Genomic DNA, 12077 nt, shown 5'->3' on the forward strand with positions numbered 1-12077 from the left:
TCCTGTTTACTCTTTGGAGGCTATATATTTTATTATGTTATCACAGCAAATTTTTGCATAGCTGTTTTTTATTGGAACAAATAGACAGGAAAGTAAGGGTGAATTTTCAAAAGTTACTTCATTTCCAGTTTGGGCAATAGTTTAGTTTCCCATTTGCATTGTCTCTCTTGAAGTGAAGTTTTCATCCTTTGTGATGTTAGGATTTTACCTCCAACATGGCTGTTGGCACAGTTTGGAAGGGCAGGAAGACAGAACTTGGCAAGAGATCGTTCATCGCTATAACTAAAACACTTTGTGGATAGTGAGTAGTTGCCTTATGGTGTCAGGGTTCAGTATGTAGAAGTGGTATTCTGCAACCAGTAGATTGTCAGGAAATAAATATACTTAGGTGCTTTTTTATACTGCAATAAAAAATCCTCGGTCTGCTCATAGATATTGTTTATATAATTTAGATTTTTTATCTTTTATTATGTCCCATATTAACAGACCTTGTAATGTTTTTTTAACAAATGTTTGCTACCATCATGATGAACACCATATATAAAATACCATTAGTAATTTAAAGCTGGGATACTTGACAAACTGTTGCAGTTCAGTACCTGGTCCTCTGTATATTCGCTGAGTAAGTGTGAAAGTCAACTTGTTTTGTGAAAGATACTTTTTAAGAAATATTAGCACGGCTCCAGTGTCATGGTATGCATTTACAGCTGGCTTAGATTATTTCTAGTGAAATGTCCTCCGCTACATTTTCAGGATGAGGTTATGAATTTTTGTTCAGGAAGACTATGAATTCACTGTCATATTGTTCTATCCCACAGATTTTATAATATTACTCATCCATCAGCTGGGTAGAGACATAGTAATTTATGTACTCTAAGGCTAGTAATACTGAGTCCATGCTGAGATCCAATAACCATGATCCATTTCACAACAGAGACAACGTGGTCTGCCTGAAAGTACCGATGAGTTGTGTTTTATGTCCTTTTTGGGAAGGTAACAGTGGATGTGCTAATAATTAGAATTGTTTGAGTGTCTTTTTGATTTAGATGTCAATTGAAGAAATTAATGTCAGATATTGTTATATGTTACCAATATGATAGTCAAAACAGGCAGAATACATGCATGTAAAAATTACAAGATTATATGTAGGTTTAACATACAGACAGGCATAATCTGTAAGTTTTTAATATATCTAAGCCTTTCAAGTAGCAACAGTTTTGTAATAGTTTGTTTAAAATGCTATCCTGCAAGGTCAATAGTCTTTTTATTTTTCTTCTGTTTGATGCAGTAACACTATGGTGTGTGTTTGTGTGTGGTGGTGGTTTGTTTGTTTTTTTTCTTAAACAGAGGGAAGGATTAAAGTGTAGTAGGATGTTCTGTACACCTCTCAGCAGCACTTCATGGAGTTTCCAAATTAGGTATTAGTGGCTTTTGACACCCTTGAGCTAAAGGGTATCTATCTCTGAAGCGACTCAGATTTCCAGTTGGTTGACTGTAAAAGATTTTTCTTTCCCACTTGAACAATGCAGCAAACTTTTCTGCAAGTTCTTGTACCCTGTCAGTCATCTTGGCTTTGAATCTTGAGGTGATGAAGATGTGGGAGGCAACAGCTGAACCGGAAAGAGTGCTTTGTAATTGCCCTGAGTCAGAAAGCTAAATCCAGTATTTCAGACTGGCAAGCAGTGTGCCAGGAGGAATAAATCTCTTTTCCTATGTCCTGAATCCCTTCACCCACTCCTAATAACTTCATCAGCCAAAAACAAAGCAGAGCAGACTCTGTGAAATCTAATGAGTTAAGACCTGTTCAGGCATATTTGCTGGGAATCACTGATCATGCTGATTTAAGAAGAAGGGTAGTGGAAAGTCTGTAACTACATCTTTTATTCCCATTAGTTTTGATTGTGTGAAGTTACCGTATAATTGCACCATTTGTCTGAATGATCTTTTTTGCTCCTTGCTAGGTTACTGTCATCATATTCAATAAAAGCCTGTGAATTATATGTCCCATATACATGCCTGTGAATGGTCAGTATAATGTGCAGAGCAGATCACCAGGGCATGACACTGCACTTAATGATTTCTTTCCATTTTCAGTATAAAACTAAGATTCAGGAATACATCTATAGCTAAAATTTGTTCAGACTGGGATTTGGGTTTTGTTTTCCTTTATATTTTTATGCAATGGTTTTAACGGTAAGATTCACATGGCTATATATTAGGCAATGTTTTCCTTTGTTTTCACAGTTCGAATATCCTTATTTATGATGACTATGATTGACATAAAGCATTTATATGCCTGGCTTGTGAGAGTTGTGCTAGGCTTATTATTTTTGCTGGATTTTGATTTTACTCAAAACAGGTTTGCTTTCATGGAAGACCAGGCTTTTGTAGGTTCTTTTTTGTGTTGTATTTTCTTCTGTATGTATCTCGGAGTATTTTACAGGCATAGGTTAATAGAATTACAGAAAGACAGAGTACAAAAGCAGTATGGTTAAAAAAAAAAAAAAAAAAAAGGTTAAGTTTATATACTTCGCTTTCTTCAATCTTAAATTTGACACTTTGATAATTATTAAATTCAGTGGTCACCCTGACTAGCCAGGAAGTACCTTGTGGATATTTGTGAGTGAATGTGTATTTGTCCCTTACCAGAGGGAAAGCTACACAAACCCTTGACTGTTGTACATTGTAATTATGAAGGTCCTGTATAAGTACTCTATATCCATTCTCTGAATGAAGTATTTTTGACATCTGTAAATATCTGGTTAATATTTCCAATGTTCAGCTCTCTTGCATATGAATCCATAACAATCCCTTTAGCGTTTTGCTAAAAGGGGTGCTCCAGTTCTGTAAGACGTTGGAGGTTTCTGCATGACTACTGTCATTAGGACGAAGTGCTTATGATTAGGCACGGCTTTTACTGTTTCGCCAGAATCTTACAAAGAAAATCATCTGGAAAACAAGATAAGATTTTTGTTAACAACAACAAGAATGTATTGAGGCAATATTACAAGTGGAATATACTTGTTGGATGGACATGATTAAATCAAATTTATGATTCACAGAAACATATCTCCAGCCCACCGAAAACAAATCAGAATTCAGCATTGTAACTTGCCTCTGTAGAACCAAGTGGCTTCCTCTTTCGTTTGTTTGCTCTGTTAAGTTGTAAGTCTCCAGGAAAAAAAAATCACCACCAAAAAAACAGCCTAATGCTACTTTATGATACTGAAAGAAATAAAATGAAGTAAAATAAACCTCTGTCAGTAAAACCTTACGATAAATAATCGTCTCATCTGTTAGTAATTCTAAATACCATGTTTTGCCTGGAGCCAACAGCTGTCCCCTAGTTCTCCACACTACACAAGAGATGTTCATGCATTGAACTTGTAGAGGGGTAGTGCTTTTATGAATTTTTGATTGTTGTCTATCGTTTATTCTCCTACCAATGCTTTCTTCGTGAACTCCTTGAGCACTATTAACTAAACTTGATGACAGGCATGGAATTTTTCAGAGAGGTTAAAATTACATGGAGGGCAATGGCTGAGTAGAGGGATAAAAGGCCTGAATTAACCACTTCAGTAAAAGAAGGCTGCAAGTTTGGGCTTACTGGTTACCTCTTCTGTTTGGCTGTAGAGCTGGCGTGTACTCTTCGGTGGTGGCTAGCCCTGGGGAAGGGCTGAGGGAGGTGACTTTGAGAGTGTGGTGGGGCAATGAAGTTGGGCAAACTGGAGGGTCTGAGGGCCAGAGAAGAATAGCAGGGGTGGTGGGGTGGGCACAAAGGGGCCTGGAGGAAGGCTGCGGGATACGCAGGACACTGAGCTCCACAGTTTGGTGAGAAACTGTATTTTATGTATAAATTATTTAATATTGTGCTTTAATTCATCTTTTAACAAAATTGTAGGTGTTTTAAATATGCTTATAGTGCAGATTTCTGTAGGTGACAGGAGATAGCAAGTGGATCTCAATAAATGAAGACAGTTTAAAAAAACACAACAACAACAAAAAAAGGAAAACAAAACTTGGTATGAAGCTGGATTCAGCAGCTGTAGGGAACTGACTAATCCTCTGCTGGGGCTGATCAGTCCTCAGTGCTTGCTCTGAGAAGCAAACTGGCTTCTCTCTCCCAAGGGACGTCATCCCCAAAGCCCATGTCTCTACAAATACTGCTGGAACAGCAGCTATCTGGGAAATGAGAAATCACAATACAGGGTATTCAATAAAAGCAAGTAAGCACTTTTTGTACTTCTACCCATAAGGACGTTGTCTGTCCCGTTTCTTCCACAGAACCTGCAGTGGGCCCGCGACGTGCTGCTGGGCAGCAGTGTCCCCTGGCAGCAGCTGAAGCACATGCCTGCACAGGGCCTCTTCTGTGAGAGGAACAAGACGAATTTCTTCAATGTAAGTTTATACCGTTGATAAACACATCCTTACTTTCTCAGCTATTGTTTTAACACCTGTTTCTCATTTGAAAGGCTTGCAAAAGGCTGTAAAATTCAGCAAAGGCACATTAAATGAGCCACACAATTAGCAAAAGGAAAACTAGAATAGTATTATGGAGATACTTGCTTGGGTTTTCTCCTCTTGGAGGGAAACACATCAGAAATAAACCCTCTAATGAACTTGACAACATGGGGAGGCATCAATGCTTCCCAGTTACACATCATTTACCATATAATTGGTGGTTGAGACCTCTATAAAAATTGTAATTCTGTTCATCTAAATTATGTTCCTGTTCAGTCTTTCTCAGCTGGACTAGTAGTTCTCTTAACAAACTAGTTGCTCTAAGAAATCTCAGGATTTGGAAGGAGCTTCCTTGTATTCAGCTTTTGTAGTATGGTTCAGCAGAAAGAGTATTTCCAAGTCACGCAGTAGTAGCAACACTGTCTTGTAGACCTTGTGATATCTTTTAGTCCACAGGATTGTCTGTGCCCCTCTCAGTAACACGGGACACAATACTTTTGATCCTTAGATGAGCAGTTACTAAATTCCCTGCTGTAATTGAGACTTAAGTGCATTGCTGTTGTCTTCAGTATATCTGGCTTCTCTGTGATATGTTCTAGTTTTTTGTGCCTTCTCTTTCATGAAAGGATTCTGTAGCAGTTTTGTGGCTTATGACGTGAGAAGGACCTAGAGAAGTTTTATTTCTGGATGATGTATATGTGATATGGTTGCCTGTGACTACAGTGACATAATTTTACGTCTCTGCTTCCCCATCCAGTACTATGTCCTAGCTCTGTTTTAATGTCATAATTCTTCTGATTTTTTTAACTTTATATCTGTTAATGTCTGTCTTCATCTTTGTTGTATGTTGTGTTAATTAGCACCTCTGTGCATACTTCTCGGTAAGTATACGATAAGTGCTTTCCTCTGATTATAATCCCTCAGCTGGGCTGAACAGCTAAGGAATACTGACTGGTTCAAAATTGTGTCGTGGATCTGTTTGCAAAAAGAGCGATGTTGTTCCATCTTTCTGGAAAGTTTTGATTAACAAATACCACCAGCCTGACAGGGTGTAGACCAAAAACTTGTGACCTGGTTGATGATTACATGGCTTTGTTCTGGTTATTTCCCTTCAATATTTGTCTGCTTTCTCCCTTAAGAATCCTACAGTGTGATTAACTCTTCAAGCTGGTGAATACGTTGGCTGTGGTCCAGCTAACCAAGTATTCTCATAGATGTTAATGAAATTATTCAGCATGCTCAAAGTCAAGTGTGCGCTTTGCATGATCAAAGCCGACTTGTTCATCATCGCAGGGCTAAGTGACAAGAGTATCCTGTGTTTTCATGTATGGAGATGAGCAGTGGGCAACTGAGCAGCATGGATAAGGGAATGTTTCTACTTGAAAATGTGAATTACCACATTAAGAGAGATCGCTGGTTGACCTAAATCATGTCTCGTTTTTGAATGCTAATGCCAGATAATTTAACTGAAAGATAGATTCCATTGTATCCCTAGGTGCATGTTCTCCAGTGTTATTTTATACAACAATCATTCCTTACTCCACGTATTGATCCTTTTGTACGCTGAAGGATGGAAAGTGCTTGTATAGATACTAGATAGCTGCGCAATAGTTCTGTTTTGTAAATCAACAAAAACTTAATTTGCATAATTTCATGTTATTAATTTTATTTAATAAGAAATTAAACACTTTGAAATAAAAGCTAATCTTCAATGAAAAGTATATGCTTGTAATATCCCAGCAATACTATCAGAACAGTGAGCACATGTGTGAAAATGGTGACCTCAGCTTGGATTTAGGTTTGCCAACAGAGGAGGACAATGTTAGTCTGCAGTCGTCCAGGCAGAACAGTGCCTCCAGGCTGGAGACATTTCAGTTTGGGTCTCGAACGTTCCAGTGCGTCTCAGCTGTGATGACAGTGTAACCATGGAGTGCCTCAGATGGCCAAAACTACTTGTGGAGGCCTTTGTGAATCAGTGCTAACATCCTGACATTCCTGCGGGCATGTAGGTTAGTCTCGCTGCTAACAGGTACAATATACATTATAAGCTAAGCATGATTAAATATTTGATGATGTAATTTTCTACCAGCTATATTTTCAAAACTCTCTTCAAGTAGCACTCTGTGTAGAACGTGTGGCAGTGATCCAGTACAGATGACACAAACACAGTATGGTGAGAAAATCCAGATCCAAGAGAGAAATGGCTACAAGTACCCATGAAAAAAAAAAAAAACCTGTTAGTGCCTCTAACGTTCCAGAATTGGACAAACCTAAAATCTGTGAACAGCTTGGAAAAAACCACTCTGCCACTGCATTGATTTTTGTCTGGGTTAAACCTCAGCTAACTAGCTTGTTCTCATGCAGAGCTCCTAGCCAGGCAGCGGGTAAGCACATGGGCTGCACCATCTGGGTCAGCGCTCAGAATACAGACTCGTGTGTCATCCGTTGCGTACAGATGGTGTTGCAGCCCACTGTCCCAGCTAGTGTCTTCACAGAGAGTCAGGTGATAAAGCAGAACTCTATGGAGCTCTATGCAAGTAAGCAACTACATGTAATCTTAGAAATTAAATGGCCAACCTTAAGATTTCCTAAGCTTATTAATGCCCTCTGGGGTATTTTCAACAAAAACACTTTGCTTAGGGTGTTTGTTTGCTTCCATGTAACATATTTGGTTTTATTTTTGAGAACTCTTTAGCCTATGGTATAAAAGAATTAATGTCTGAGTGGCTTTCTGTATATATTTTACTACTGAAATACCTTTTTCCTTTGGAGCAAGTAGCGATAGAGTTTTTAATCTTTTGTACAGAAGATTCAGGGTTGTTGAAATTATAGCTGACTCAGTTTTACAAGTACAAACAACAGTGTGCAAGGGAGAAAGCTGAGCAGCTCAAAGACAAGTAGGGACTGTGCCAGCCGGCTCCTCCCAGACATTTTATAAATCATGCATACTCCTAGTAGAATTATTTATGAAATGTTTATGAGAGCACTGTATGAAAAGAAAGAAACCTGGGTAAAGTTGCCTCCTGTTAAATTTTACTGTGGGATTGCAGGTCTGAATCTGTGTGTCACGGTCTGTTGGCTAATTTGTTAACTGTCACTCAGCTGTGTCTGAAATCTCTTTGAATTTATTTTTTGCTGTCTTCAGAATGAGCAAAAAAGGCACGTTTGCTTAGCCCTGATTTCCTCATTTGGCATATTAGGAGAATATCAGGATGCAGAGAACTTGCCTTTCTATGTTTTAGGTAAAGCATGCTCACTGCACTATTGTACTTCGTTGCTTCCCAAACAGAAGAGAACAGCCCTGATGTTCTAGGGTCGGTGCAGTGATTATTGCAGTTAGACTGGCAGGAGTATTAGCAGTGTTTCTATATGTGAATGTCCAAGTATTTTTTCTTTGGCCAGTTGTACTTTTCTCTGGAACCTGTGTATAAAGGTTTGCTCCAGCTTTCCTCTTTTATGTATGTGTATGTGTGTAAATATATAGAGGGACTCTTCTTTTTTTTAATTTAGAGGGCTCCAGAATGGTTTCTATAGTAACTAAATTAGAAATTAATTCACCGGGGAAAAAAACAAACATAACATTGCTTTATATAGTAGGATACTTCTTTATTTATTCAGATTTCATACCACTATTAATAAAACAAAGTTAAGCTTTGTGCACAGATGATGGGTATTCATCAGTCTGTGGGTGTGTGCTGATTGTGGAAGAAGCATTTTGATGGTTGAGCTCGGTATATCAGTAACTTCTCCATATGGTTTAATGTACAGTATTTGTATTTTCCTGGCACGTTTTCCTGTAATAAAGGTCTTGATGTCCATCTTTGGTAACTGGTCCCCACGTAAGAAGATATATGTAAACCGTGCATGTGCACAATTTTACTATAATGCAACATTCATGTGTGTTAAGTCTTGCAAGGCTGCAAATTGTTAAGGCTAATTGCTCTATTTTTAATTCCAAAAGAAATGCAGTATTTTTATTCGCTGCTGTATCCCCAAAGCTCTTTGTTCTGTGGTCTGAGTGAGCAGGGTCAAAGCCAGGTAGCATCCACTGGGAGTCAGAAGCTGAGAGAGAGCAGTGGTTTCTCTTTAATTGCCATTGTCATACTAGGTGTGAGCAGGCACTGCAGTAGACGTGTGCTGTACAGAGCTGCAAGATCTGGATGCTAAGCAGCTGAAGAATGAAGTCTTAAAGTTTGGTACTGCAAGTTTCTAGGGGCAGGGCAATAACCAGTGGGCACTTTAATTCCTTATAGGAGGTTCTTTCCCAGGCTGTGTTTCAGATTCTGAGAGTTACATCTCTGTCTTTCCAGAAGAAAATTGATTCTGCAAAGTTGAGCAACCTGCAAGGACTGACTCTACTTTGGGATTCTGTACAACTCGAGCCATATGGGTGATTTTGAGACTTAGGAAATGAAGGCTATTGTGAGGTCTCTAATATAAAATCATGGAGGAAAAGTTGATCAGGATTATTGGAGGGGGGGGGAAGGCAACGTGCCTCAGCTTTCTTAGAAACTGGGAAGTTATATCAAGGAAATTTCATTGTAGGCCTCAGTTGTTTTTGTGTCTTCCCTCAGTCATATATTACTGGTCACTGTCAGAACTATGGCCCTCAGTATATGGACTTTTCTTTTGATCTGATACAGACCTTCATTCGTTTTTCCACCTAGCTCCTAAAGTATGACCTCAGCATTAATTTATATTCCCATGACTTGAATTAAAGTGCAACATTTGCTACAGAATTTAATGTCTGTTGGCCGTGTGATGTGGTAGAGATAACTGGGTGTATATCAACCAAGGGAAGAATGAAATCTGTTAGGGTGGTCTCCATTACGAAATGAAATCTGTTAGGTCTCCCAGGCATTGTTCTATCCAGCCTGAGTTTGCTTCTGGTGTTGACCTGAAGAACACCAAAGGGCCAAGGGCAGCTCTCCAAGGCTGATTGTGGCAGCTTGACTGAAGCTTCAGGTTGCTTGTTTCTTAGTGTGCACTGGAAAAGCCTGAAACTGGAGGCAACAGCTGACTAAAATCACTGCCCTAGAACTATAGCTGCTCTGCTTTCCTTCCTGTCCTTGGCTGATGATAGATCTGGGTTACTCTTCTCCTGCTCATCAGTTGTGTGTGTCTTTTCAGTTGGCAAGTGTGCTTCCAGCTCCTAGACATCTGCTATGTGGAAAATGAGTCTCCTTAAGAGAACTAGTACCGTTTGAATTAGATTGGGAGGAAAGGGAAAGAACTTTAAGAGATGTACCGTGTATCCATGTGAGTTGAGATTGTGCCTCAGCCTGGTGGGATTTTGTGTCCAGTTATGTATGGGGGCTCTAGGAGAATTCATCGTTATATTTGAGCTTATTCGTGATTGCTTGCAATTTTTTGAAAAAAATGTCGGTCTTTTTAGCACTTCTAACACTTTATGTGAGTATGAGAGGATGCTAGTTCATTTTTTTTAAAAGTCACAAGTGACATCTCAGAAATCACAAGGTCTTAGTTAACTTGATTTTGCTTGTCTTGCTTCTGAGTGCTTTGGATGCCATTTTTAGTGTTTTGGATGTCATTTTTATGCAACCACAAGGAAACAGAAATCGTAAAGGAGTCAAGATATTCTTAGGTTTAATTTTAAAAAACTTTTGATTCCAGCAGCTAGCTAGCACTCTAATTAGAGTTAGTAGCATTTAATAGGTGCTATACAGAAAAAGTGTCTAGAAAAGATGACCTCCACCATTAACACTGACCTTCTATACAGCTGGATAAAACAAAATAATGATAGCGTAACAACAACAGATATTAATAGTTCAGTATATTTATTCTTCTTAACGGGGTGGGCAGATAGAGATATCTGCTTAGAGGATGGCTAAGTCCCTACGTACTTTAAAAGACAGAATTGTTTTTAATCTTTTCAGGAGATGGCCATATTCTATCTGTGAAATATCTGTTTTCACTCTGCAGGCCCTAACACACCCTAAGGGAGAGATTTTCTACTATGTACAAGTGCCATTCAGTAAATGCAATTTCTTAATGCCAGCTTTCTGCTGATTATGAAGTATTCAGATGTTAAGTTCAGTAAAAGACACACATTTTCTTCCTCTGCTAGGAGAGCCAGCTACTTGATGAAATGGTTGACAAGTTAGAAACGAGGACTGTCAGCAGTGCCCTGGAGTGCTGTTAGCAGACACAGTGCTGCAGGGAAGCTTTGCTGCGAAGGTGCTCGTGTGAGCCAGGGCTGCTGGGCTCAGCCAGCACCCCTCCCTAAGGCGAGACAACCGGTGGCCTTGCTGTACCGCACTGGGGATGCGGATGAGCCACCATGCTGCCTGCCCAGCTTGCTTCCTCTGAAATTTTAACAAGTACTTCATTGCTTTGCCTGCATTCCTGCCTAATGTCATTACAAAGCTATTGTTCTTCAGCTGCGTGAGAAAACCATTTCTGGTGTGGGTGAAGAGATATTTGTATAGAAAGCTTCCACGGAGTAAATAAATAAACCCTCCAGGAGTCCCTTCTGAAGCAAACGATTCCATAATCCTATGACTAAAATGAAATCAGCTATATAAATGGCAGTTGTTTTGTCATTATGGTAGAAGCTGAAGTGTGAAAGATTGAAGAGTGAAACCAAATCGGTGTTTTCCCATCCTTTGTTCCTTGATTTTCTTCCTTTTTGGTCTTTGTTAGTTTCCTCAGTTTTCCTTCAATGCACCCTATGAGGAGCAGTACTGTGGCACAGATGTGGACGCTCAGTTCTGAGCACCAGTTGTTTGAATGTCCACTGAATCACAAGGTAGAGGAACTTGTGCTAACAAATCAGTGTGCAGGTACAGGAAGGCACGTTTGCATCAGTTAAATATAATTCATATTTGTGAGGTTATTTTTGCATCAAGTCTATAAACTTTTTTTAATGAAAGCTTAGATTTCATATAATTTAGTTAGTTAAAATGCATAATGAGGTGACAGCCTACCCTTCTCTGAAACTAGGACTGAAAGTCAACTTTATAAAGTGGCTGTGTGGAAGAAAATAAGTTTTCTCTGACTCTTTGTTAAACTTACTGTTACTATTGTCTATATCTGAAGCAGGCAGACCTTTTCTATGTATAAAAGGTACCTTTTAGAAAATCCCCGTTTTAGTCAAATAAGCATATTAATTTTCTTTTTTTTTTTTTTGGCCAACTTGACAGATGGGTTCTACTGGGGAAGGGGAGAGTGGAAAACTGATACTAGTTGCCCCCATAACAAGAGTTAAGATTTCACAATTTCTTTTCTGCCAGTTGCTCTTCTGCCAGTAGCTAGCCATTTTCCTTCTTTCCCCCATGTTTTTTTTTTCAGTTGGAAAGTTAATGTAATTCTACTCATACGCCTCCTGCCCAGATTTTCTAACGTTTTAATCAGAAGAATGCTTTTAGTGGGTGCGAAGGAGTATTTTCTCTTGTTCTCTGCTGCTTGCTCTTCTGCATGCTCTCTCTCGTGCAATCTTAATACCAACTCTGCAAACAGAGGTAAGCAAGGAGTTAACTGTGCAAGTGAAACTTTCGTAGTGATTGGATTAAGACCAGAAAGCCAGTAAGCAATGAAGTCTTAAAGTTGCCTATAAAAAGCTAGATAACTTTTTCAACCTCTGCCCAACATGTTAT

The 12077-nt window shown here is 39.0% G+C and overlaps 1 protein-coding gene across 4 annotated transcripts in view; it reads left to right on the forward strand.

Annotated features, from left to right (window-relative positions):
- CABIN1 (calcineurin binding protein 1) overlaps window positions 1–12077 on the forward strand; it is a 110150-nt gene that overhangs the window by 42648 nt on the left and 55425 nt on the right. For all 4 annotated transcript variants that reach the window (XM_083803822.1, XM_083803825.1, XM_083803824.1 and 1 more), the window contains exon 31: window positions 4285–4398. In XM_083803822.1, the coding sequence (XP_083659948.1) occupies window positions 4285–4398 (114 nt within the window). The remainder of the gene's footprint in view (window positions 1–4284; window positions 4399–12077) is intronic.

The sequence above is a fragment of the Anser anser genome, assembly GCF_964211835.1.
Source record: "Anser anser genome assembly, chromosome: 18".
NCBI classification, from domain to species: Eukaryota; Metazoa; Chordata; class Aves; order Anseriformes; family Anatidae; genus Anser; species Anser anser.